This window comes from Ammospiza caudacuta, chromosome 6, assembly GCF_027887145.1.
Source record: "Ammospiza caudacuta isolate bAmmCau1 chromosome 6, bAmmCau1.pri, whole genome shotgun sequence".
Lineage (NCBI taxonomy): Eukaryota > Metazoa > Chordata > Aves > Passeriformes > Passerellidae > Ammospiza > Ammospiza caudacuta.
In genome coordinates, this window is record NC_080598.1 from 56,336,392 (window position 1) to 56,364,250 (window position 27,859).

The 27,859-nt window shown below is 38.8% G+C and overlaps 1 protein-coding gene and 1 long non-coding RNA gene across 4 annotated transcripts; both read right to left on the reverse strand.

Annotated features, from left to right (window-relative positions):
* Positions 1-11,927: 11,927 nt before the first annotated feature.
* LOC131559138 (uncharacterized) lies at positions 11,928-17,072 on the reverse strand. Its single transcript, XR_009274846.1, has 4 exons — positions 16,978-17,072; positions 15,737-15,860; positions 14,113-14,133; positions 11,928-13,257 (listed from the first exon to the last, which is right to left on the reverse strand). It is a non-coding gene; the product is annotated as an uncharacterized LOC131559138 (long non-coding RNA).
* Positions 17,073-24,145: 7,073 nt separating this feature from the next.
* Positions 24,146-27,716, reverse strand: RD3L (RD3 like). Of its 3 annotated transcripts, none has more exons than XM_058807042.1 (4): positions 27,536-27,716; positions 27,207-27,298; positions 26,255-26,560; positions 24,146-25,415 (listed from the first exon to the last, which is right to left on the reverse strand). In XM_058807042.1, exons 3-4 carry the CDS (start codon positions 26,551-26,553, stop codon positions 25,118-25,120), a joined length of 597 nt encoding a protein of 198 aa, XP_058663025.1. In that variant the 5' UTR covers positions 26,554-26,560; positions 27,207-27,298; positions 27,536-27,716; the 3' UTR covers positions 24,146-25,117. The 3 variants fall into 3 exon arrangements, with proteins under 3 accessions (XP_058663025.1, XP_058663027.1, XP_058663026.1); XM_058807044.1 differs by having other exon boundaries at positions 27,207-27,295; positions 27,536-27,660; XM_058807043.1 differs by lacking the exon at positions 27,536-27,716 and having other exon boundaries at positions 27,207-27,527.
* Positions 27,717-27,859: the final 143 nt, after the last annotated feature.

Genomic DNA, 27,859 nt, shown 5'->3' on the forward strand with positions numbered 1-27,859 from the left:
TCTCCCGCCTCCCTCCCCGGGCGCTTCCTGCTCTGCTCTGCTCTGCTCGGCTCCGCTCCGCCCGCGCCGCCCCGCCACGGGTTAACCCCCGCCACCGCCTCCTTGCCGGGGCGGGGCCGTGCGGGGAGGCGCAGCGGGGCCGCACGTGACCGCGGGGCTGGGCCGGGAATGCGGGACCGGCACCCGCGCCTGCCCCCCGTCCCCGCCGGGACCGTCTCGCTCCCGCAGCGCCGTGCCGGGCGTGAGGCTCGCCACGCCGGTTCTCCTCCGCCCGGCCTCCTCCTCCTCCCGGCGCTCTGCTGCCCTGCCCCCGGGCCGGGCCCCGGCGAGCGCCGCCTCCTCTGGGCGGGCTGCCCGCGGCCCATTGCTCCCGGGCCCGGGCGGTGGAGGAAGGGGCAGCGGCCCCGGGCGCTCTCTGCCCCCGGAATGCGGGGAATGCGGGGCGGCTCCGCCCGGCCCGGCCCCGCCGCTGGAGCGGCCCGCGGCCCGCTGGGCGGTAACACGGGGGTCGGGGGTCTCCCGAGCCTCTGAGCTGAGGTCGCTTCTCGGCAGCTTGTCCTGGTCCGAAACACACCTAGCGTGATGCCTATAGCTTCACCTTCCTTCCACCGTCCCCTCCTTGTGAAATCTGATGTACAAAACTCCGCTTAGCAGCAGGAGGGGAAGGGTATTTTTGTCCTGATGTCAGACTCATGAGATCTGGTCTCGTGTTTGAAAGTAAGGTTCAGTTTCCTTCATTTTCTAGTCTCATTCTGTAGAGTTACAACTGCAAAATGAAAGTTAACAGCTTGGAAGAAGCCAAGCTCATCTAGAAGTCAAAACATCACCATATGTTAGTACTGCAACACATGCGATGTAGACAAATTTCATATTGCTGGGAGTCTTAAATCCTAATCTACAGCATACATGGACCTACCCAGCTCTCCAACTGCTTCTGAAAAATGGCTGGTTTCCAGTCTTTGTTACTTTATTTGCAGAACACCGTGACAGATCTCAGCTAGGAGTGGAAAAAAAATGTTAACTTGGCAAGTTTTTGAGGAGCTTAGATAACATTTGTGTAGGTCTTTGAAGGTAACTGGTAATAGCATAATAATCTCACATTAATGTATGAGCCTGTATGTAAGCATAACCTATTCATGTAAGATTCTGTAACAGATAATTGTGTAAATTATCTTAATTTATACATGCTTAAGATTTCACAGTGTATCCTCAGTGCATTTGCAGGTTCTGGTGTCAGCTTTTTGACAGGTCAAAGCCTCTGCCTCTTCTACTAAAATAGTCCTACAAGGAAAATCTATCAGCATCACAAGTTAGTACTTTGCCAGTTTAATGTTATTTTGCAATAAGTACCAGTTGGAGTGCTACTTGCTGGCAATCACAGCAATATCATCCTCAGGTTCTTGTAGACTGTGATCCCACCTCACACATGGAGCTTTGGAAATAGGTTACTCAAACCCCATACAGAACTCCAAGATCTACTCAGAAGAGCATTAACCCTGCAGCTAGGCTGGCTTGAATAAACAGGCTCTAAAATGCTCACAGTCATCTATCTTAAAAAAAGGAGGGAGTGATTTGTCTTCATCAAATTCATATTGAACTTTAATCAACAAAAAAATAGAAGTGAATAGAAATTTATTTGTCCTCTTACTACTTACAGTAATTCTCATTTTAAAATTAGAAATTCTAAAATTCTAACACCGAGGGATTTGTGCACCTTTTGTCACTTTTGTTCTATAAAAATTAGTCTTTCTCATTGACAAGGTTAATTTTCATTGCCAGTAATTCTCAAACAATGGTCTATAATTTTTTCCAGATATACTTGATAGTTGACATTTCCCTGCATTAAATGAATAATAATAAAAAATAAAATACCATAAATTTTATCCCACTATTACTTTTCCCACTATTGCTGTAACAGCAGGAATGCCTACAAAATGAAAAGTGGGAGAATATGATGTAGACAATTGCTGGGGATGCAGACACTCCTCCATGCAACTCCTCTGCTGGAATAATGGCCTGTAGTATAAAAGTTTGTCATTGTGTTGCTTTTGGCAGATGAAGGTTCAGCCAGTGCAGCAACCAGACAGACTGGATACTGAGGGCTGGGAGGAAATGTCTTCAAAAGGTAGAGTATGTATTTTATATGCAAGTCTGCTCCTACTCCTATTTCTACTTCCCTTGAAAACACCACTTGTCTCAATTCTTTCCATCTCAATTTTTCTATAGAAATGCAGAAATAAAAAATATTAACCAATATTTACCAAGTATAATACTTAAAATTCTACCTGCAGCATGGGGAGTTATTTAACACTTCTCCCACAGAAAAATCTTTTTGGGAACCACTCTCTTAGCAGTCAAGAGACAGAACAGCCTTTATAAAATTTTCTGATTCCAACTTTTAACCAGAAATCTGTTTACTGTGAGCAAAAAAATGGTCACTTATAATAATGTAGATTTTTTTTCCCCATTGTCCATGCATATCCACAGCAAATCCAGTCCAGTTTTGTAGAAGTTATGGTGCTTGGCCCAAGGAGTCAGTGATACCTACAACTCAGTTGCCTTTCTGGGATAACTGAGGTTGCATGAAAGCAGTCAGGATTTGGGGAATGCCTAAGAACATAAGGGAAGAGAATTTGGTTATGGAAGCAGATAAAGCCAGAGGTACTAAATCCAAATTATTTGCTTCCAAATCTGCTTCCTTTGTGAAAGGTGTTCTACTTTTGTTGACCTCTTTCTAAAGGAAATGGTTTGTGCTTATTTGTTGGTGTAAATATAAAAATATGTTATACAAATATCTTTTATTCTTCTCTTGGTTCTTAAAAAAGCTCAGCAATTCTATTAAACTTTACAAATTGAAACCACTGTAGCTTAACACACCTTTTTTTAATTGGTAATACATAAAAAAATGAAGAATTACTGCTTATTGATTATGGTATGGTGAGTTTTTCAGATGTGCAAAAGTTGTATTTAACTAGAAACTGAAATTTGATTGGAATGCATAAACTGTCACTTACTGTTTTGCTAAAACATTTGGAATTTATGAGTACATTGAAAAAAATGACCAAAACATGGTGTGTATTTAACCTAGCTTTATTGGAAAAAGGGATTTTAACTTCTGTTAATAAATTTCCAAGCCTCTTATTTGATCATTTTTCTTAGGACAAGCAGAGAGTCCCAAAGATAAAGGTGGCACATTAATAAAATTTTCAGGAGCACTCCTGCTGCAATTCTGAATGCTACTTGTGTTTTCTAAGTATCTTCTAGCAAGATTTTCAAAGGTAGGTGTTTTTAAAAATTTAAAAACTAATATGTCTGAATCTCTCCTACTTCTTTTCTATGCATAGACAAAAGGAGGAAAATGAGCTTTCCTACCTTCTGAGATCCAAGTGTTCTCCAGTTTTGCATTCACTTGTTAAGATGCTTTTCCAGAGCATAGGAAAATGTTTTCACGCTTTGGAGGTGTCACAGGAAAATATTTTTGAATTAATGTAACACTCTTTTTCTTTTCATGTGGTATTATTTTAAATAACAGATACTGCTATTTATAGCCAGCAACAGTGTCAGAGGTCAAACACTTAGGGTGGGATCCATGTTATCCAACTTGACTAAGGTAGGAATTAGGTGTGTCATTTCAATCACTCACTGAGGCTGCTTCTACAGATAATCAGGATGGGGAGGGGAGAGAGGCAGCTCTGCAGGTAATTCATTCACCTCGAGATACTCATCCCACTATCTAAATCTCCTGCTCTTTGAAGGTGCCTATCTCTGTATTGATTTAGGATGGAGCCTGGATGACTAGCTGTGATTGGGGAGCAGACTTCTGGATGGCTACAGTTCAGATGGGTTCACTCATAACTGGCAGAATAAAATTTCTAAAAATGAGTATGGGTAGGAGCACTGGGGTTTTTTTTTTGCATGTATTTAAAGAAAATTATGTCTCTTTGCTAAATGTATAAGTGAATTACTTTATTACAGAATACAGTTCTTTCAAAAATTGTATTTTGCTGTAATGGAGGAGGAGCTCTGAGTAGATAAGCAATTTGAGAAGCTGAATGACAGAAGTACTTTTAACTTGACAGGCAGTTCATGGGGTGGCTACAGTGCAGTGCTGTGTAACAGATGATACAAACAAAAACACTGAATGTTTCATGGGGAGTTTCACAGCAGGAGCCTTAAATCTTTACTGAATTACAGTGTAAAGTAGGAGTGTATATGTAGGTATATTAAGGTATATTAATTTGTTACTGTGGCCTTAAATAGCCTTTCATTCCAGAATCACATTGGCTTCCTAAGGCTGCAGCCATAAAGTGCTCTTAGTGAACAATAGTCATATGCTGCCATGCTTGAATTCACATACAGCCAAGGCATTTCAAACCCCACCAAACCTGTTCAGAGATAAATAAAATACAAATAATAACCTAAAGGAAACACTTTGATGTCTGTTTGGTATACAGTATTTAAGACACGTGAACAGGAGAAAGATACTTTTTCATCACTGCCTTGTAATATTCTAAGGTAATGTATGCTGGACTAGGTGACTCATGATCTGAAGTTTCCATAGCCCAGCACTCAGTGCATCATTCTGAGAAGTGTCACAATTAAAGCAGGAGTGAAGCATTATGTGTGTGTAGCAAAGCTCTGTGCACTTCCTGGGATTTGGGTGTCTGGTATGTCATGTGTTCCAGCCCTGCATTTGCTGGATTAGAGGTAATTTCTTTAAACAATAACAGAAATTGTATACTTAATCCAGTACACATGATGCAGAAGCACCTACTTAGTGCAAAATGCTGTGGTCTCATTGGGACTGTGGTGCTGTCCACTCATAAAATTATTGCACTAAAAGGAATTGGTTTATATTGTAGCTACAGAAGACACAGTCCTGTAATATGACATGCCACCATCTTTAGAGATGGAAAATCTTGTTCTGCTCCTCTGTCATTTATAACAAGGAAGCCATTAAGCATATGCAAAGAGGTGGAGAAAACAAAAACTTCAATGTCCTGGGAGGCTTCCCTCTGCTTGTACTTTTAGGCTTTATAGCCATTTGAGCTCTCATGATGTTTCTTTATAAAAATCCTTTTTCTTGAAATTTTCAATGATGAGTGCAAGTATCTGAGATGAACCAGATGATAGGTCATTAATTGAAACATTAATTAGGGACAGTCAATCCTTCACTCTTTAGTCCTCTTTTATGTATGTGCTACTGTGTTTTGGGTGTGCCACTTGGTTAATGTGAGGAAAATGATGGATCATGTTTTAAGATTGAGCCCAGCTTTTTAATTTGTTACTGTAAGACTAAAATTGTTCTCATGTATCTCTTCTATTACATAATTAAGTGTTTTTTACATTTAAAAAAACACTTAAGTGTTTTTTACAGTTTCTGTGTGAAGGCATTTCAAATACTTTCAGCTAAAAGGCTAATGCAGAATGCTGTGATACATGATTAGTTTTTCCCTCATGCTGCAAAAATTTTGGGTTTTTAGTCTTCAATTTTCTATTAACTACATCATTCCTCTGTTTTAGATGGCCAACTACTTATTTAATATAATTGAAACCGATCTCCTTTTTTATGTTTACTGCTGCATCAGATGCAGGTTTGTTTTCATATTAGATTTATATTACTGCAATATTCAAACCAGTAATCCTTAATTTGAAATGTGCATCTCCTACTAGAATTTGTCATTTTCTTAGTTACCTTTCTTGAGGTAAACAGGTCTACTAAGAACAAATATGAAGGGGGTATCATGTAATGAAGCTCCAGCTGTTGAACCTGGTCATGGGTGAACTTGAAGGAATGCAGCTTGAAGGGCAGATTGGCCAAGTCCTCTGCTCAAATCTGAAGTCTGGGATGTACTGAAAGGTATTTTCTAGCAATTACTGACAAAGTGATGTGCAAAGGAGGCTTAGAGAGGAAAACATGCCTCTGAGCAGAAGAATGCTCATGTAGAGTAGGAGAAAAAATTATAAACCAAATTAAATGTGTATTTCAAAAAAAAACCTTATCATCTGTTTCTACTTAGTATTTAAACAACTACATTATTAAGACTACACTACTAGAAATAACATTCTTTGCCTTTTTTTATGTATGTACTTATCACAGATTTTACAGATTAGAATACACAAGGTAAGTCTCCTCTTAAGAGACTAAGAGTATTAAATCTGTTAAATAAAGCACCATTGCAGATGTGAAACAGGTTCTGATTTAACATGCATCTCTATGGAAAACATTTCTGCACTCTCTCTGACATATGTATCTGTATAGGTAGAGATACACATATAGATATGTGTATATCTACATAAACACCACCTTAAATTACCACTTTTTGGGCTTTTTGATTACCAAAATTTGATTACAGAGCATGGCTGTCTTCTATACAGGTATATACAAGTTATTGTGAATCTGAGTTTTTCATTCACAAACACTATTTTAGTAGTGCATTTAATAGAAGAACATCTGCATCAGGTAATCTGACCAGCAGATGTAATCTAACATCTGCAATTATGATTTTTGCATGCTATGAAAATAATGGGTTTGTGCCTTATTGATGCTTAAGGTTCATCCCTTCTGTTTCTGTAAATATTACTTTTCCACATAAAGCAACAATATTCTAGTCCTTGGAACATTAGTGAGACAAGCTGATTCTGTTTCCAAGTGCCCTGTTTTGTCATCTTCCAGAAATACATTTCTGAATATTTTTTTTTTTTACTACTGTGATCCTACAACAAGGTTTACTACAGTTCTTAGCTGCATAAACAGAAGAATGTCAACAGCAGAAGCAGATGAATTGTGTAGGGCATTGATGGAACCTTATTGAAAATATTCAGTGAAAAGCTCTAGAAATAGTGACAGAAGAAAATGTATCACTGGTATGTGTTTAGAATCTATTTTAGGTTGGCTTATTCAGAGAAGATACCATCATATGCAGCTGAACCTGAGAATATTTAGAAGGCTGGAAAGGAGTGTGTGCATCACGGAGGAGTACACCCAATAATAACCTACTTGCTGGGGGATGATTAGATACTACTTTAAAGTTTGTCTACTGTTTATGTCTCAAATTCAAAACCAGTATTTCTGTTCTGTAAATGGACAAGCTACAGCACAAGGTACTGTAATCTTTTTTCCATTTCTTCCAGTTCCTATGGGAATATTTTTTCTTGCCTTCTGCCTTTCTTCCTTCTAGAAAGGTCTGAGTACATGTTTAATGTACTAGTCTTAATTTAAAAAGAGGTGTGATAGTTAGCATTAATAAGAATACATAATTTGAAAGCAAAGTAAAAATATTTTTGCAAGATTCCTTTTCTAGTTGCATTACTCCAAAAGAATTACTTAAATCAAAGTATGCTGAACAGTAAGTATTATATCTTGGTGTTTACTTAAATCAAGAGTCAGGTCTTTTGTGAAAATTGGTATGACTCAAATTCTTACCTTATTGAAAGAAACGCAAAATTTAAATTTTAGCTAAATATTTTAAAGAAGTGCCTAGAGATCCTAACTGAGATCAGAAGAATTTTCTTTTCAAGCTGTATGTAATATGTGGAATACAACATCAGGGGTATAAGGAGAGAATTGTAATGTCAGGTCTAAGAGAATTTAAACAAAGCTATTTCTCTGTACAACTGCACTAAATTAAAAGGTATACCTGAAGAATCATGGTCAGTAAAAGTGCTGAAAAAAGCATCTCTTGAGACATATATATATGTACAAAATAAAAAATAGTGTTAATTATAAAAGTGGAAATGTTTTTGGTTAAACCTCCCCCAAAAAGGAGGTCCCTGTATTCTTGGTCTTCTATCAAATGCCCGTTCACATTCTAGTCCACTTTATTAATCCTTCCTTTTTCCTCCCATGATGCTCTGCCTCTTTTCAGTTTAGTTGTTGCCAGTTTGCTTGTTTACACAGCATTCCATATGAAATACCTCACAACAGTTTCTACTTCATACCTGAAGAATTCCCCCTTAATTGCAGCAATTCTTAATATTATCAAAAGCATGCTAAACACAACAGGTTAAAACAAGAAATGAAGACTACAACTAATACTGCAGAAAAAAAATCTGTGTAGGCAGCAGTCACCACAGATGGGATTCATTCAGTATACAGCTCTTAGTTCTACCACCCACATAATCCCCATTATCATTTCCTACCAAACACACTTCATTAGCTCTGAAGAAATCTCTATTGTCTCTCCCAGCAGATCACTGAAGGTAATGTCATGATATGGATATAAAAGCTAAAGGTCATATCAATTAAAAACCATTCCTTTATGATCCTTTAGAAGGCCATAATAATTAAGCATATTTTCATTTGATGACAACCAATAATATAACTTGATGAACCACTGCCAATTTTATCCTTTTCAAGTAAAAGTATTCTTCCTGCTAGTACTGAGCATTAGGATATCATCATCATCCAGTGGTTCTCCCTGTTCCCTATTTGTTTGTCCATTTGTCCCAATTAATTAAGTGATAGTATAAACTCAAGAAAGCGATGTGCTGTCTCAGAGGAAGGAAGCAAGGCTCTGCCTTTGCTGCAGCACAAGCTGTCATTCCTGATTTCTGTACAGGGTGGAGTTGTGCATTCTTTTTATTGCTCCAGCTGTTGACACTGATGACAGTTCTTCCAGGAGACACAGTGCTTTGATCATGTGCTTTGTGGATGAGGAGGAACCTTGCATTGCCTTGTACGAAGGACACAACGACTTTGGGAACTTGGCTGAGTAAATGGGAGGATAGAAATTCTGATTCTTCTGCCCTTTTTCTGCAATTCCCCTTCCCCCCTCACCTGCTGTGCTATCATCTACTTATAAAGCAGCTTTGCTGTAAATGGAATCGGATGGGTCCAAATTAAAATGGAAAAAAAAATCCAACAAGAGCTTGTTGTGTTTTAGAGGGGGGAAATCCGATAAAATTATGCAAAATCACCTGATCTTATTCACAAATAACTGCATCAACACAACTACGAGGAGCAAGGCACTGCAGTGTAAGGGTGCAAACTCTACAAGCTGGTGTAGCTGCCAGAGGACTCATACTGTTAAACCACAACCAAAATCAAAATTTAATTAAAACCTCTAAATCATCCATTCTTGTGGAGGTCAGTTCGTTTTGGGTTAGGACAGAGTAACTGTTTCCAAGTACTTTGCCTGCAGCAGTGGAGTAGACTACATAAGACTGTCTCATTTATGAGATTTTAATAAATTACCAAATCAGCCATGTGGCTTTATGTTCTTAAAAATATTAGCTGCTACATGTTAGTCACTAAAGGCCATGGAATTGTAGTTTGAAAAGTTTGCTGTTCAAGCACTACTGTGTCACTTCTTGTTCCTCCATTTAATGAATTAACTAACAGATTTAATGCCTCGGGGACTCTCCATCTCACTATTCTTTCCTTCCCAGTAACTTCACAGATTCCTTTGAATGAAACAATAGAAGTTTCACACATTGATTTCCTCTGTTTCAGTTCAGCCAGCTGGTGGTGATGTCACACACAAGCACCTGTGTCTAACAAGCACCTGATACTGTGGCTTCCTTAAGGATTTAAAGTACAAGACACATGAACACACCAGCTCTGTATGGGTTTTGTACTAGAAACACTGGATTGCTATCATGAGTCAGATAAACAGGAGACTTGTTCAGCTGTTTTAGTTACTTTGGATCATTTCCTGCAGCTTTACTCATCCTCCCAATTAACATGAATACACATTTGGGTTTTTTCCAAGTTAGCCATTAAGGAGGTTAAGTAGGTTGGGCCTTGTGACTAATGTTTCCTTGGCTCTGACTGTATTTTGCTGCTCCCCTAGAGTATTCTATCATACTTTATCAGCATGCAGGAGAAACTCAGAGATACCCAATTGTAGAACAGGACTTGAAATGTTCTAGAAATTTACAAGCTCCAAAATGTAATCCCAGCTATAACTAAGACCCAGCATGGAGAGGCAAATACAGAAGTACTTGTACTGTAAGAAGACATCCTGCATTAGCATTGCCATCATTAATACAGTTTCCTACTGCTGAGCTTTCATGTTCTATATTGATTATAAAAAAAAGTTACCAGTGCCACAACAAAATTTAGTCAAAAGGATGCTGCAGTAATTGGATGAGGCTCTCCAACCCCTAAAGATGTTTGTTGTTCCACTAACATAGTAAAGGTAGTGAACAGGTTTTGTCACTGCTGATGCCTCATCACAGGCAACAAATTAAGAATGCAGTTGCTTAAGTATTTTACTACATAAAGTTTAAATGCAATCCTGTTTTAGAAATGTCAGCAATATAAAGAGGCAGCAGCTAAAGGAAAGCAACATGATCCATCAACATGCAGTAAGCATATCCCTCACCAGTGTTTAGTTGTGAATCATGTTGAATATTACATCCATGGATTAATGTCCTGATCTTACACAGTCATTTGCATAGCAAATGAGTTTGTTCAGGAGCTGAGTATTGTCTGTTTAGAAAATATTCTTAAGTTAGCTTTAGAAATCACCTTAGCTAAATTATTAAAAAAGAAGAAAGGCACATATTGTAAAATAAGAGTATTCACTTCAAGGGTGGGTACTCCTTGAAATGTTTGCCTACCTAGGGCTATGCCCCACATGCTAGTGCTGCAATGAAAATTGATTACTCTTTCCACACCTCACTGCAGATATGAAATGGCTCTTACAATGCCTTAGTTTGCTTTCCTCTGTTGTGTTTTACATTACTTCAGCATGCAGAAGCAGGAAGTGTAGAGACAGTAGTACAGGTGTTACATGTTATGGGTGTGTTGATTTCTGCCTTCCAGTCAAGCCACTGACTGACTTTCCCCCTTCTGTATGCTACTCAATTAAAAAAACAAAACAAAGCATCTATTTAAACATCAACAGCAGTCTTACTTCCCCTATCTTTTGCAGATATTTGTGTTAAGGATCACAAAGGAGGGAATATTCTGTAGCCTTCATAGAAATTCCTGACAGAGAAGCACAAATGGAAGAACCAGTTACATATGGCATTGTTTCAGTAGAAATTATCATTTTTATAATGCAGACACTGCTGCCCACATGTACTTTCTTTCCCTACTAGAAAATAAAGCAAGTCAGATAGAGAGAAGAGTTAAGACTTGAAGCAGGTGAAGTTTACCTAGAAGTGCAGTGAAGTGTGCTCCAAGGGCAGGCCAGCAGAAACTCCTCTTGGCTTCCAAGCCAGGAGATCAGAAGAGCATGTTGATGTACCTCAGTGACAATGGTCTGGCTAAGGTGAAGCAAATCTTGCAGTGATTAGTATTTTTTCCTGATATGTCTGCCTGAGCTCTGTAATTGAAAATTCCTAAAGCAAGTCATTTGAAGTATGTGTGGTATCTTAGGAACTATAACTTAGTGATCATAAATTTGCATTACAAATGCTCCTTACTTGGCATAAATTTTCAATCTGAACTGCTTATTAAGTATACCACAACTCACTCACCCTGTAATTACCACTGGCTTAATATCTGTTCATTTAAATCCATTTTCTTCTAGTTTTTATTCTCTATTCCCTTCTCTTGGATGCTTTTGATTTTATGTTAAAAAAATCTAGGAGTTCTTTCAATTTCTCATTCATTTCTCTATGGTGAGAAAACAGAAAAACCCCTATAGAAATGATTAAAGAAATCAGCTAAAACAGATCAAGAAAAGGTGTAACAAAGAAAACTGTGGAAGGTGGAATAAATATCAAAAATACACGAAGGACATATGTCACCTTTTCAAATGAATGATGCTAAACTTGCCTTCTTTAAAAAAACTGTCAGAGAAATAAGTCTGTAAATTTTACTCAGTAGGTACAGCTATTAAGCATAAATATAAATTTTGAAGAAATTAAAGGCAACAGTGTTTGGAATGTTTACCATCAGCAGGTAAGGTTACCAAGTTCTGAGTGTTTGAATACAAAAATTTAAGCTATGGCCAGATACTGCAGTCAGGAGATTGAAAAGCAAAACTTTAATCAAGCTGAAAGATTTAAGATGTTTCAGTGAAGTAGTTAAAAAGATGTACGTAAGCATTAAGTCATTAAAATGTCTTAAGCCTCTTTATCTTCTCAAAGGCAGATTAGGCTAAATTTAAACAAAACATGACATGAAGTCCAGTTTTGGTTTTACACACTATGTATCCTTGGTAGAGTTCAGTATGCATAGTTCTGAACACTGATTTTCATAGGATAGCATATGTTCCTGCAGTATAAAAATACACTTGCTATGGAGTTCTAACAGCTATCTGCAAAAACCACTAATACCCATCCTAATAACACAAGTATTACTTCTACACTTTCAGGAAAAAGGAAAGCTCTTTGAAGCCAGTTAAATGTTTGTGCTCATACCAACTGCTGCCAGTGTGTGATTTCATGATTCCCTTTAAATTCATGAAATTTAAATCCTAATAACACAAGTATTACTTCTACACTTTCAGGAAAAAGGAAAGCTCTTTGAAGCCAGTTAAATGTTTGTGCTCATAGCAGCTGCTGCCAGTGTGTGATTTCATGATTCCCTTTAAATTCTGAGGTTTTCTGAGGTAAGCTCCAATAGCAAATGAAGGACCATATAGTATCAATTTTCTTATACAATATGGGCATGTTATTACTTATTCCTTTGCAAAATTTGTGACTAAACAAAAAGCCTTTCAAAATAATTCCTTAGCTCTATTGAATATCAAGGACAAAAAAATATAGTTGTCAATCATGCACTTTTACAAAATATCTGTAACTTTTGGATGGTGTTTTCATAACAATGTAACATTTGCTTTTAAACCCCGCAGAACTGAGAACTCTTTAAAAAAATGTAAGAGTTAAAATATAATTTCTGGTACTCTTGATTATTGCACCGCAGGATGACAAAAAACTGGGGATTAAGTCCTCACACTTGGCATCCTATTAAATGACAGTTTTGAAGTAAATAGCCAAAAAAGATATTATTAGGGGGAGGGGGAAAGGAATCTAATTCTAGTAAGAAGTTTAGTTATAAAGATTCAGTCCCTTTTAAAATACTGTTGAAAAATTTTAACATGGTACTTAGAACTGTAGAAGCTTGTTCTAAAAATTAGGTTAGCACTGCACTCCAGCATATATTGTCCAACATCTTTAATTACTTTTTGCTCAATGGATTTATTCTTTTTCCAATTACAGCAGATGGATCAGGTACAGTTCTAGTATTCATTTCCCTATAGTTGTAACTCCCTTCATTTGCAGTAGAAATGATGAACCACCAAATTCATATTCCAGGAAGAGAAGAGATGCTTTAATGATGGCCAGAACCAGAGGACTCTGAAACAAAGACACAGTTTAGGCTGTTCAAACAGTAAAGCAAATCAATTCAGGAATGTAGTGCAGGTCCTAGAACTGACAACTATACTTACATCTGAGCACAAGAATTAGCTATTCAAATAAAACACTACCCTCAGAATATGTACATCAGTAAATGTAGCAAATATTAAAATTTCTCTTTTGCAAGTTTTAAAGCCCTATTACAGTCAACACCTATTCTTCCTTGGTTTTGTTATGGTTCTTCCAGAACTGAAGTTTATTTACACTATTAGTCTGGTACTAGGCAGTATTTTCTTTTATTGCACATTTCAAAATGTAAATAATGTTTGCATGTAAAATTCAACTGTGGGCAAATGGGTTCTCTCTCATGGTGCAGAAAGTGAACTGAGATACAGCAGGTCATGAAAAAATAAACTCCAGTGTGATGTCAGAACAAACTGTCCATAAATATCTAAACACTACTTTATAAAGATGCAAATTCAAATCACAAGTTTGTACTTTCTAGTTTCTTGATAGCCAAAATAGCAGGTACTCTTGAAATCATGCTGATTTAAGTAATTCCATTAAATGGTTGTTACTATTATTTGAAAAAATTCCTTGCCCACACAGTCAAGATATAGAATTTCCATTTTACTCCTAAAACCTACACAAACGATTATTTATGTGCAGATCCACAGCTGTTTCTAGGATATAAAATTACCAATACAACCAAAATTACTTATTTTGAAGTAGTCTTTAAACATTTGCTAAACCTGTAACTTAAGCCCCAAATTTATCTAATGTAGAATATTCTGAACTAATTTTTACTGTATTTATTTAGAAATTATATCAAGGTACTAGGTATCTAATACTTACTGCTTGCTGATGATTTTTTGCCTGGGGAAAAAAAGAAAAAAAATAAGCTGAACAATGACAATTAAAAATATATTTCCTATTTATTTTCATAGATTAATTTTAATTAGCGTATTATTAGGTTAAACAAAAATTGAAAGTGTACAATATGTACTTCCCATGGTACATTTCTGCAAACTTTATATTAATTTTTAAAAGTTGTTTTTAATTAACCAACACTCCATGCATTTAGAAATTACAGTCATCAAGATTTCTATTATAATTCAAAAGAAACTTTTATGCAATTTTACTATTTTACATAATATATAGGTATGTACACACACAAGATATGGATGTAAACTGAAGTGAAACGTTGGCTTTAAAATTTTCCTTTGTATTGTACATTACCATTGTAACTGTTCTCCTAAAACACTGGGTCACAATGATGAAAAAAAAATTCTTCATAAGGAAGACTGCACAATCTTTTATAACAATCTCCATCCTTGGAAATACTTAAATTATGAATGAGGTAATAAGTAACCTGATCTAACTGGGATCTAACTGCTTCAAGCACTGGTTTGGACCAGGTGAGCTCAAGAGGTCCCTTCCAATCTGATTTATCCTACAACATATTCTTCTGTAATTCCATATATTATTTGCAAAATTATCCCCCAAAGTGCAGAAAGGGCTCCAGCTATTAAAAACTATTTTCCCTTTCAAATAAAGCTTAATGTACAGTTGCCATTTATCCAGGTTTTTTGGCCCTCAAAAATCTATGTCAGGTCATGAATTAACGTAGCATGACATGAGGACAAGCTTGAAAGACTCTGTCCATCTTGAACTCTCCTTGAAATAAAAGGTTAAAACAAAAGTTAAAACTTTTTTTTTTCCTTCCTGTCTACCTCAACTACTCATATTTACTTAATAGTCATTAAGCAGCCATAAAGATCAACTAATTATATTTACTTAAACTTTGAAGTGCAGTGTATCAGGTTTGGAATGCTAACACATGATTTGGACAAAGCTAGAGAAATACTGAGGTAATATCTCTGCTGCTGCCATAGCAAGGGGCTCCTTTATCTAACTTACAACACTTCATTGCTCACAACACCCAGTAAAGGGTTTGGGACTTATTGAGCATAGCCTAAACTGACAAACAGGACCTTTAAAACACTATAATCTCTTGTAGCCTTCTGCTTTAAGGGACTTGGCCCATTCAAATTTATTATTTTTACATTAGATTTTCTGTTTCTTTCTCTGAGAAAGTCATCCAGTGTCACCAAGTAACACACATTCTCATGTTCAGTGATGTAGCTCTCATTTTGAGGTGCCATCAGCCCAAAATACACTTTCACATGTTCATGTGAGAAAACCTTTTTTAAAACAACTTTTTTTTCAAAATCAAGAGCAAGTAAGTTAGCTCTGCATTTTAAAAACCAATACCTGCATTACCCAATCTTCATAATTTAAGCACAGTTACATTGACATTTGAGTATTTTTGTGCAACCATCTACAATCAGCATTTAAAACACCTAAATTATTATAGGAAAGACCTATAATTAATTTCTTACTTGCTGGCTATTTTCAATGACTTGATTCCAGCTGTGGATATTCTCTTGTATAAAAAAGACTGTAATGTGTGACTTACCCCCATAGGAAATCTTGTAGTAGGTATAAGCTGTTAATGCTACACCAACCCATATTTCTTGATACACAGTAGAAAAGTAGAATCTCATGGGTTTCAATGCCTTTGGAATCATGGCTTGCACCATCTGAAATTTATAAAAAGTGTTGTCATTTTAACTTTCGCAGATGTATTCTTACCTGCTGGACTTTTAACATACATACAGACACACATATATATATATATATATACTAATCTATCTTTATGTATACACACACACTCCTAATGCATATCAGCAGCAGTTTACAGGTTAAAAAAATCCCCAAGCATACCAAAGTACTTATTCCAAAGGAAAGAAATGAAAACTGAGAGTTAAGGCTACAATTTATGGGCTAACACAAAAAAAAAAAAAAAGAAAACAAAGGGTTAAAAGATGAGTCAACAGAAGATTTACAGAGCAGCAACAGATAGATTTCTCTCTATCAGTGACAGTTTTTTCCTAAAGTTTCCAGATTCCCTTAGGAGGAAATCTCATTCCAGACAAGCCAGAGAGGCTCCATCCTTGCACTACCAATTTAACCTCCCTCCCTCGCAGCTGTCTCTTCTAGCATGGTAATTTCTACTCAAAATAGCAACATAAATGATGTTAAGCTAATGAATTCATGCTTTATCATAACTATCTGACTTTCAAAATATGCCCCAAGAGCAAGAAGCCTGTCAGTGTTAACAGTTTATTCCTTTCCATGCAGCTTTGTAAGACAAAGAGAAAACTGTGGGAGGTTTTTAAAATAAAGCTTATCCTAACTCCCATAAATGTTAGTTCATGCTTGCACCACATGCCCTGAGATACCCCAGGTTTTATGCACACCTAATAGTCACTATTGACGCTTATTACAACCCAATAAAAGCAGCTATACACAGCATATGGTAAACCAGAGACCCAGGAAAGAAGCAGAGCTAACTTCTCTGAGGTAATGCTCACTTATCTGCTGTTATTAAATGTAAAACATCGTCTGCTCAAGCATCTCCTCTCTAGGAGGAGAGGGCGCAAGCGCAGCCCCTGTCAAGACAACTGGAAAATCCACGTGTTTCTTAAAGAATTAAAGCAACTTTGAGGCAATTCGTATATAATTACAGACAAACCCACATTTACATTTGTTTATGGACAGTCATTTCAGTAATTTATGATTGTGGCAAAAGATCCTGAAACACCTTTGTGCTTTCACCAACACTATTAACGACACTGCATTAAGGACACTGCTCACCTAAATTTCCAGCGTTTGTAGTTTCAGATGAACAGTGGAACACAAACAGTTACTTTGCTATAGCAGAATATCAAGACATACTAACAAACAAGGAGACTGACCAGAGCAGGAAGGGAAGATTTCCCCACCGCTACAGAAAATAGGGAATAAGCGCTGCTATTTCCACTTAACACCGTGCCAAAACCTGGCAGAGACCTTCCCCCAGGGCCTGTGCGGCCGCGATACCGTTCTGAGTATTTTTTTGCCTGCTATCTACCCGGAACAACGCTGTGTTTGCTGTCTCCTTGACCTCCCCGGCACAACCCGCCGCAGCCCGGGGCACTGCCCGAGCCCCGAGCGGCTGCACGGGGGCGGGAGGGTAACGGCGAAGTTCCAGCGCCGCGGGCCGCGCTCCCTTTCTCCCTTCTTCCCTTCCCAGGCTGAACCAGCGCTGTCCCCACCCGAGACACCCCCGAGCGGTGCCCGCCAGGACTCAGCCGGGCTCGCCGGGCCCAGACCCACCGTGCCAGGGGAGCGGCGAAGGTCACACTCGGGAACGGGGACGGGTCCGCTGCCGCCGCGGGGCGCGCCGGGAAAGGACGCGCGGCGGCCGGGACGGCAGCGCCCCCTATGGCCGTGGAGGACCGGAGCGCCCTCGCACCGCGGCGGTGCCGGCCCCGCTGCCCTCGGAATCACGGAATAGGTCAGGCGGGAAGGGACCGCAGTGAACACCTGGAACGACCTCCCTGACCGAGCGGGGTCATCTCAGAGCACGTGGCACAGGATTACATCCAGGTGGTTCTTTAATATCTCCAGTGAGGGAGACTCCACACTCTCTCCGGGCAACTTGTTCCAGTGTGTGGTCACTGCACAGTGAAGTTCATCATGTTCATGTGGAACTCCAGTGCAGCATTTTCTGCCCATTGCCTCTTGTTCTATTGCTCGGCACCACCGAGAAGAGCCTGGCTCCTTCCTCTTGCCACCCTTCCTTTAGATTTTTATATACACTGATGAGGTCCTCTCTCAGTCGTCTTTTCTGTAGGCTGTTCAGGCCCTGAAAGACTCTTTCCACCTTTTTTCATAAGAGAGATGCTCCAGGCTCACAGTCATTATCTGTTGTCCTCCACGGGACTTGCTCCAGGAGCTCCACATCCCTCTCGTACTGAGGAGCACAGAACTGGACACAAAACTCCACATTCCCCTCCCCTAGGCTGAGCAGAGGGGCAGGACCACCTCCATCGATCTGCTGGCAGTACTCCTCCAGTTTAGATCTTCACTTCAGTCCTGCTTCCCAAGGGCAAGCACAGCAGGTGCGGTGCCAGGACAATGCCGGGAAGAGGCCTGTCACAGTCTATGCAGTTCCCTGTGTCCCTCAGGGAACAGCCTGTCCCGGAGGAGTGGGAGGCACCCGCTGGGCCATAATGATGAAGTCTGAAGCACCAACGTTTCCTCCAGGTGTGGGAAGGACAGAGTGACGGGAATTCCAACAATCCCTGTGCTCAGGCATTGTTCTGTGGAGTGAGGAGGGAATGACCGTCCAGGCCTCTCGAGGCTGCAAAAGGAAAACAGAGCTCAGACCTTTATAGTGTGTGTTAAAATGCTTCAGTGGGATCACAGACTGCATTTACTTTTCCTGTGAGTGATTTACATAATCTGCAGGTGTATAGATTTGCTACACAAGAGCTTTGTCACACGGGGCAAACAAGACTGCTTGGATCTTACATGGGCATTTTTTGCATTTAATATAGAAGCATAAGTTATGTCAAAATACTGCATGTATGTCACCTCTTTCATTTAAAACTTTAAAAACCTTTTGATATTTTAGTGAGGAAAATTTCCTTCCTTCTTTAATTTAGGATTTTGAGGCTGATACATTAAGCAGCCAGAGGCTGTGGTATACACCTGTCTCTGCATATATCCTAGATTTGTATTTACTTGAGAGGAACAGTTCTAAAGCAGCCAAACGCCTGCACTAGATCACGTACTCAGTGTGGAGATGATAAATCCTATTAAAGAAAGTAAGGGTCTACTCTGTATTCAGATTGGTTTTCATTATTTACCTGATTTAACAAATTACACTCAGATGTTTGTAGTTATTTCAGAAGAGAGGATGACAGGATGAAAGGGAAGTTCAACAGACACGTTTATCTTAATTCCTATTCTTCTTTCGAAATTCATCCAGTAGGGATGGCAGGCCTTAGTGTTCGACCCTATGCTTCTGGTCTGCGCCCATATGTCCTGCCTTTCTAAGGAAGGCTTTAATAAAAGTTGGGGGTCGGTTTAGAGGAACTCGGCGCGCAGCTCCGGGCGCATTGCGGGCGAAGGGAAGGCAGCCCGCGCTGCCAGCGGGGCGGGGCGGTGCCGGTGCCGCGGGGGGCGGCTGGGTGTGCCCGGGCTGGGCTGGGAAGGGCGGCGGCCGGCACCGCGTGCCTGGGCTGCCCTCCCCGCCATGCTGCGGAAACTCCCCGAGGGCCGGAGCCGGGACTGGTTCACCGTCGGCGGGGCCATCACCGCCGTCGAGCTCCTGGGCGAAGAGGCGCGGATCGGCCGCCCCGGCGCTTTTCCCCGCCATCCCGCACAGGAACCGCTGACGGCTGCGGGGTGAGTGCGGGGCGCCGGGCCGCTGTTCTCATGGCCGCCCTCGCTCCTCTGTGCTGGGTGCCCCGGGCATTCCCCAGAGCCAGGGCAGCCTCCTCTGGCTCCCCTGCTCTGCTGGGCCCAGGCTGGGCACAGCTCTTGGACTCCGGTAGCGTTTGTTGCTGATGCGTTTTTGTGCGCCTGATATTTAATGTTGTTTTCCGATTTGCTGCTTAGGTCTGTTGTCTCCGTCATCACCAGATGTGTTGCATGTAGAGTTTACCTTCTCTGAAGTGCAGCCGCACCTAGTCCTGTTGAAAAAACTGTAGAACTTACTGGAAAGGATTCAGGTGCATTAACTTAAAATTCTGATTCAGGTGCATTAACTTAAAATTTTATCAGTGGCAAGTGATAAGTGAGATTCACGAGTTCGTTGCTGTCGTGACCTTTGGAAGCATTTAAGTTACCAGAGTAAAGCAAGTCAGAGGTATCTCGACGTATTGTTCTTTATAGGTTAGTCTCAGATGGGAGAGTTTACATGCAACAAGAAGTCTATGTGTGTTTGCAGAGCAGCCAGGTACATTTGCTTTTCACTGGAGTCTGAATATTGAAATCCAAAAACTACTTTTCCCTGGGTGTTGCCTGGACTGTGGCAGTCCATAATAATCTTGGTGTTTAGAGCAAGTGTGGCAGTGTATCTGTGGTTGCTGGAGAAAAATGTTTTATATGCACTTTCATATAGTATTTTTCAGGATGAGCTTGGTCATAGCTCCAGAGCGAGTGTTTTGGGCTTTATTTTTCCCTGTGTGTTGCACAGCAATAGAGGTTGCTGTATTTCAGGAAGGTGTATTTATCTTAAAAGGTGTACATTGGCAGCTGAGAAGGAATGAACTCTTAGTGTAACATCTTGCTATCAGGTAGTCTGATATTTCAGCAGAGACTGTTGAGGCTAGCAGTGTTTCTGTCTAATTCAAGTGAAGGACAAAACTGGCACCTCAAGATACCTATTCCTTTTTATCTTTCGGTGCTCTGAATGGCTGACTGAGAGCTACTGGCCTTTGTGTAATTAGTTAAAGTTTTCCAGAAGTGACCAGACAAAATTTTACAGTTCTTTTAAGTTATTTCTGTGAATGTGATGCATCAAGCAAGATGTTTTTGACTTTTCAGTCTTTATTTCGGTGGTAGTAACATTTCTGTAGTATTTATTAAGTGTTTGACTCTTTAACCCAGCTGAGTACTAAGCTACAAGGTCTATTTTGTGTATTTTCTGTACACAGGAGGAATAAGCACGATTGATCAAGCCTTGTGTGATGAGGCAGAGGCATATCTTTATTTTTGGTAGGACAGAAAGCTCTTTCCACTCACAAGTCTTAGCAGATAACCTGATTGTGAGTTTTACAGTTGTGTTAGTAGGGAAAAAATTATTTTTACAGGTTTGGTTGTGTAAGTTTTTTTTTTCCCCATGTCTGAGTGGGACAGAAGTGATATGCATCTAAAATGACCATTTATGAAAGCATGGACAGAATTTCTTGACAACAGCTATAAAACCTTTGAGCATAGATGATAGGTGTATGTCTGTCCTGCCACAAAATGGAAGGAATCTCTGTGAGAAGCTGTGTTTGCTTAGGTGTGTCTTGTTTTCATGCATACTTCTGTTTCACAGCTTTGGCAGTGTGCTTGCATTTGGAGTGTTCTTGCAAAACTTGAAGTCTCTATAGGAAGTTTAGATTCGAGTGGTTTAGATTCAAGCAGGTTAAAGGAAATGCTTGTATTTTATTCACTGGCTTCTTAAGAAAGAGTTCAAGGAGCTGAAAACAAAAGAATTTTTCCTCATTTGTTGAGGCTGCTTGTAGCATAATTGTCTATTTTCTTCAAAGTTCTTTTTGTTTCTTGGGAGAGTCAAAACCAAAGTTACTCAGATTTTTGAAATGCTTATTTATGGTTATTAGAAGCTGGATATACAATTACTGATGGACACTTCCGTGCCTACCAGTTTTGTCTAAATTTATATGTACAAATTTGTGGGTTTATTACCAGATTGGTAATAACAGGTGTGTTATTGCACACGAGTGTGTGTAATAATACTTTACAGAAATGTTACTGAGATTGTTTAATGAGATCTAAAAGCCTCGTGTCTCCCTTAAAAAGACATGTGGAATGTCTTTACTGATGATGCCTCATTTTCCAAGGTTTTAAGATTCTTTTGCTTCCTGAACTACCTCTAGAATAGCAGTATTAGTAATTGAGGTTGTTGGGGAAAGGTGGTAGAAATAGAAACCATAAAATCTGACTGGAATTTCTGCCCATAAACAACTCATTGATTAACTTTGTAAATTCCTTTTATTATGTTTAACTGAAAGAAAAGAAATTTAAACCTTTAAATTTTTCCTTGGTATCAACACAACTGTGTTCACATTAAGACAGTTAAGGGCTTAATTGTGTAAAAGGTGTCTATTAACTCTTTTATTTCCTGCACCTCATAGGTGTACGTTTCACCAAGTTAGCGCCTTTTTGAAGCTGAATTACTGGCTGGGAATACTGCATGCTGTTTGCTTTGCTTGATGCTTGTGCAGGTGGGAGACCCTGCTGTCCTTTGGAATTACTGCCAGTCACCTTTCTGTCACCAGGGTGGTTTGTGGTGGCTGCTGCCTATTGCAGAAATACCTGCTGGCTCGGTATAAGGAGCAATGTCGTTTTAGAACACCTCATGCAAACTGTGTAGGGCATAAATGTAAAATACTTAAGGAAGCAGTTGCTTGGACAGTGGTCTCCCACAGGGTGGTGGTGACTGGTCTTCCAGCAATCTTACTCCTGTCTGAGGTAGCTGAATTCCAAGGGTAAGCATAATTCTAGCAAATGCCTTGTGTCAGCTGCTGAGCTGAAGAACAGATTTTCTTGGCAGCATGTTGAGGTAAATCTAACAAATTTCTTTAAAATATATTCAACATTTTTAGTTTGGCTTCTTGCCCTTACCCCATTGCTTTTTCTATGCTTTTCTCTCCTTTTTAACTAGAGAGAGTATATAACAATTTGGTCAGGGGGAAGTGTTTGTACTCCACCAAGTTCCCTACATATCAGTATTTGAAAAAATAGCCAAAGTGAGTCCTTAGATGATGGCAATTTCTCAGCCTTTGGATATTTTTTCCTGTACCTTCTGCAGTTCTCCTTTGCTTTCTCCTCCTCCTTTTCCCCCAAATGCAGACACTAGAACTGGATGCAGTAATCTGATTAAAACATGCATATAAAAGTAGGTGAGCCTTTCTGTGCATTTCCCTGGCACTATATAGGGGTTTAACACTGAATTTGCTATGATGCCTGTCTATATTTTTAAACCATTGTGCAGCAACTGCCTTTTAAAATATGGCATAGTTGATAGTCCTTCTTTCTGAATTTGGAAAAATGCATTTGCTCATGTTAAAATTAAATTGAAGTTGCAGAGTGTGGATAATGGGTAAGTTGTATCTGGGGTTGTCTTCTTGTGTTTGTTTTCCCTACTCATTTTCGGTGATTGTTAAGGTAAGTGGATCTTCCATGTTACTGCCCTTTCATTTTCCCTAAGTGAAAATTTAGAAGCTGCAGTTTTAGAGTTTTTTTACCTATTTTTTCAGTTAGAGAGCTGTGAGGATGCCATTTTAAGAAATAAACTTACATGAATTGCAATTGCAGGAATCTTGCACATTTGACCACTTCAAAGCTATCTGAAACCAGCATTATGAATGTTAATTCTCAGAGTGATATTAATCTTGCCAATGCCTTTTAAATACTCAGTACCTGCTACCCTCTTTCCTCTAGGAAAGGTACTTTATATTTAATACTTGTGAGAGATTTATCACTGTGGAAAAATCTTCCTTTGAATCTCTTGCTGCCCTCATGCAGGGATTAGATTAGAACTGCAGGAGGAGAATCTCCAGCTCCTTGTGCTGCATCAGTGGGGCTGAGCAAGTTCAGCACAATCCACAAACTGACAAGAAGAGAGCAAAGAGTTTACAGCAGCTGTGAGTGCAGGTATAAGAAGTTGGCATGTCCCTGTGAAGCTTTGTGTATTTAGTTAATAGGAGGTGGAGGGGCTAATTACTTTTGGGATTGAGCTGCAGCTTTTATTCTTTTAAACCTGTTAGAAATTTTTGGCTCTAGTCCTCCAGTCTTTGTCCTTTACGTGGATGTAGGAGTTCTCATTGTTTTGTCTTTTGTGAATATTATGTTTTATTTTTCTACATGAAATATTCTCTATATAATAAGCTTTTCAAAGACTTTTAAAAACCATTTTAAAGAAGTTTTAAAAGTGTTTAGTAAATGATTGTGCCATTTGTTCCTCCAGTTTATTTTGCATTATTAGTAATTTTTTTCTGGAATGGAGGATACAGCTGTGGAGCATAAGATGCCTTAAAGTTGTTTCACCAACTTGATGAAATCTGATTGGCTTCTTCAGTATGTTTGAAGACAATACCAGAGGAAGCAGTTTAGTTTATGAAATAGTGTATTCTGTGAATTGGGCCACGTGAGTCTTGCCCATATTTTCTGATCCAGCAGACAGATCAGAAGCAAATACAGAGAAGAAGACATTATATGAAACATGTAAAAACTTGTTACAGTGATGGGAGCACAATTGGAAATGTAGCCAGCTGAGTTCTGGCATATGTTTTCATTGATTTTCTGCTCTAATTGCCTGCTGTGACCGTGACTGCTATGTATGTGATTAATCTTGTAAAACTTGGTGAACCCACAGTGATAGATCATGGTGGCTGAGAAACATTAGATGTTGTTATGTGTAAATTTAGAGTGAACACCTTATGTGTTGGAAATCATCTGTTGACTCCTCGGCTATTCTAGAGAGGTACCATCTGATTTGGTCAAAATATTAAGGGTTTAATGCAGAATTTGGGTTTCAGAACAAGTCAAATGAAAAACAGCTATTTAAAATTAAATAATTCAATATTTTTTTTTTAAAGAATAGAGAGCTAGTTGTTAAATGCTGTTAAATATTTAGTGGTTTTGTTTAGCTGTCCTTCACTTACTTCAGCATGTGCAGAGCATAGTTAGGAGAAAAACCATAGAAGTAGTACATGCAGCTGAGTTCTGTCAGTGTTTACATGCAGTTATGCTTGAAGTTAAGAAATAATTATTCAGCTCCAGAAAGTATTTACCAGTTTATTTAACTGATGTTATATTAAGCCATTTCTTTTACACAGTATAAAGTTCCCATAGAGCCTAAAAGCTATGTGACAAACACAGAAGTTTTTGTCTAGCACTCTGTGGATTGATGCTGTTTCATCAGAATATCTTTTTTTGTTGTTTAAATACTTTTAGCTCTATATGGCTGATAATTAAACTGCCTCAGATTTTTTTGCAGAAACTTCTACATTTTTTTAAAAGGTGGCTTCAAACACAACAACTCTTAAGAAACTATAAAGGTAGAAGGTGAGTAGATACTTCAGTTACTGCATACCATACAAAGGATTTTAATTTCTAAACTTGGAATAAAAAGGGGAGCATGTCACATTTCTTACTCCTGTGTGTCTGGATGGCAATTACAACAAAGGAATGTGGATGGCTACATATCTTCTTGAAAGTAACACAAACCAACTTAACTTGATGGGTAGTAGTAGGGTAGATTCCAGATTCTGTGGGAGAAGGTGGGAAACATGCTTTGTGTGTTTTTGTCGACATAACTCGAGACCGTGGGGATTTCATCTTTGTCCGACTTGTTGGAGCTGTCACCACGCAGACTGAAATGTTCAGGGCAATTTGTATTCCATGCATCTACCAGCTGCTCTGCTTGGTTTTCTCTCTCAATGGTGGTAAGAAAATCTTTTAAAACTTGCTTGAATATGTAGACTATTTCCCACGGTAAAACATCATTTTCTGCCAGAACTTCCCGAAATCTAGGCAAAACAAAAATTGAAATCTAATCATCGGCACTGAAAACTTTTCTCTTTCCTCTCTGGTCATTTGGGGGTGGGGAAGGAGGAAATGACTTGAGTTCTAGTGTCATTTTTTTCCTTGCTGCCGCATTTCCCCACTCACTTCCCCCAGAAGATTGTAAGAGGAAAAGAGCTCTAACAATCCACTGGATGTGCTCCAGCTATTGTGGATTGAAAGCAGTTGTAATTGGGTAGGCTCTTTAAATATTTTTTTTTCTTCTTTGGCCCATCTGGGTAACTTGATTCAAACTGACTTTGCCCTTAGGTATATTCTGGGCTTTAAAAGGCAAATGGACTTGTTCTGTCATTTCTGAGTCCCTAGAAAATGTACTTAAAATGCAGGCATAGGAGAATTTTTCTTCATAAAATGTGTGGAGGGATTTTTTTTTTTCTTAATTTATACTGATTTTCAGATTTTTAGAAGCTTTCTGGTATTGTAGACAGCAAGGCTGGATTTCTGCATAATGGTGCATTGCATTAGTTGTTTTATTTGTATTTTAGTTACTGGGTTGCTATTTAATAAATAGTGGGGATAAGTAATAGGAAAAATAGGAAGTATTGAAGGGTCATACGAGATTTCCCTTTGTTTGGATTAGACCAGGAAAATCCTGATTTAAAACTTCCTTCAAGTACAACATATTCAAGTGAAGATTTAATTCCTAAAACAACTGTAAAAATGCTCTCCAGTTGCTGGTCATTGCTACTTAGGAAGAGCAGAGCCAAATACAAACTTTGATTATGTAGAGAAACATCTTAGTTGTGCTAGAGACCTCAGAGTCAGGGAAATACGAAACAATTACCTGCTCAGAACAGTTCCTGTTTGGCAGGGCTGGATTTGAGAGCACAGAACTTCAAGCTGCCGTTGCTCAGTAGCTGGAATTGTTGCTTGAGGGTTTTGGTAGTTCTTGAGCCAGTTGTAATCCATGCCAGGTTTCTGGACTTTTTGTTCATTTTCGATCTCTTGCACTAATCTTTCACGCTCTTTCAGGTGCCATTTCAACTCCCTCAGGAGGGTTTTTGTCACTACTTCTGATCCAGGACATCTTGTGGATTTGTAGGAATCAGTTTTTGACCATTTCATCCAACCAAAAAGTGGCATTTTTAAGCTGGGGAGAGGAAAAAAAATAATTTTGCTTGTCTGTCTAACTGATTAGTTCTTTTTACCTGTAGACTTCTTTCTTAGGAACTGAATGGTTGAATGAAACTTTATTAATGATTAGAATAGTTTGCTGAACAAAATCACCAGGCCATAATGAAATATGACAAGTCTTGCACTTACAATATTTCGTGTCTCTTTTCTGTGATAACATACTCTGTTGAATTTACAACATTTGAAAGTACATATCTGTCGCCTTGGAAATATTTAATATTTTATCCGTAGTATACATGAGTTAAAAAACAAACAGTGAGGAAACCCCTAAATCCCATCATGCAAGTTAACAAAAAACCCCTCAAACCTCACAAAAAGCCCAACTATATAAGAACACTCTATCCCAACAAAACACAAACCCCCTAACCTCAAAAATTTGAACTTACACATATATTTAAAAATGAAATTAATTGATTAGTAAAGTGCTAAAACTCTGCTTGATCTGGTTTTATAACTTATGTATCAATTTTTATTTAAAATATTTTAATTATTGTTCACATAATCTGGAGACAGAAATCTGGTAGAATAGACTTCTGATTTGTACTTTGTAACAAATCATGCACTTAGAAGCATGCAAATTAGAGTAAAATAACATAAATTACCTTTGCAGTTGTCTGTGAGCAGTGTTGTTTCAGGTGAATTTGCTTGAAGGTCTCTTATTCTAGCATATCCCGTTTGCAGGTTCTTGGTACTGCTGGAAGAAAACAAGGGTTTTTTTCTCTTTTCTCTTTTTTCTATTTTCTTTTTTTTTTTTTTTTTCATTTACTCAAACTGTGCCCAGAAAAAATGACTTTCTTTACTGAATATGACAGTTTAAGTTTTTCTGCTTTTAAGGTTCTTTTTCATCCTCCATACTGGAGAGAAGCAGTAATCCATTTAACCTAACATGGTCTCTCAAATACTTTCTCCCAAGTCCATTAAGATCTCCTACCTTTGAATTGAGTTCTGCCGATGGCAGCAATTTGAAAAAAGATGGTAACAGTTTCAAATGCTTGTTGCTAAATCCATCCAAATGTATTGTTGGTAGTGAGATGAATAATGATAGTCTGAAGCAACTCCAGACGTGCTTGTAGCTAAAGTTAAGGCTGTCGTATGATGTGATGCTTGGCTGTGCATAGCTGTAGGTCACAGTTTAGAGCTGTATTTTTATGCCCGTAGAGTGCTAAAAATAACTATGTTGCTTTTATCATCAAACTAAACTTTCAGGCCATTGAGATGCTGGAAGACTTATCTCCCATTAGAGGGGGATCAGGCT

What these genes read in the sequence shown, in the direction of transcription:
- RD3L (XM_058807042.1), bottom strand. Translation starts at nt 26,553, where the DNA reads ATGCCACTTTTTGGTTGGATGAAATGGTCAAAAACTGATTCCTACAAA. An exon ending in ACAGGAACTGTTCTGAGCAG is followed by an intron (nt 25,416 to 26,254) that starts GTAATTGTTTCG and finishes TGTTTTGCCTAG; the next exon opens with ATTTCGGGAAGTTCTGGCAG.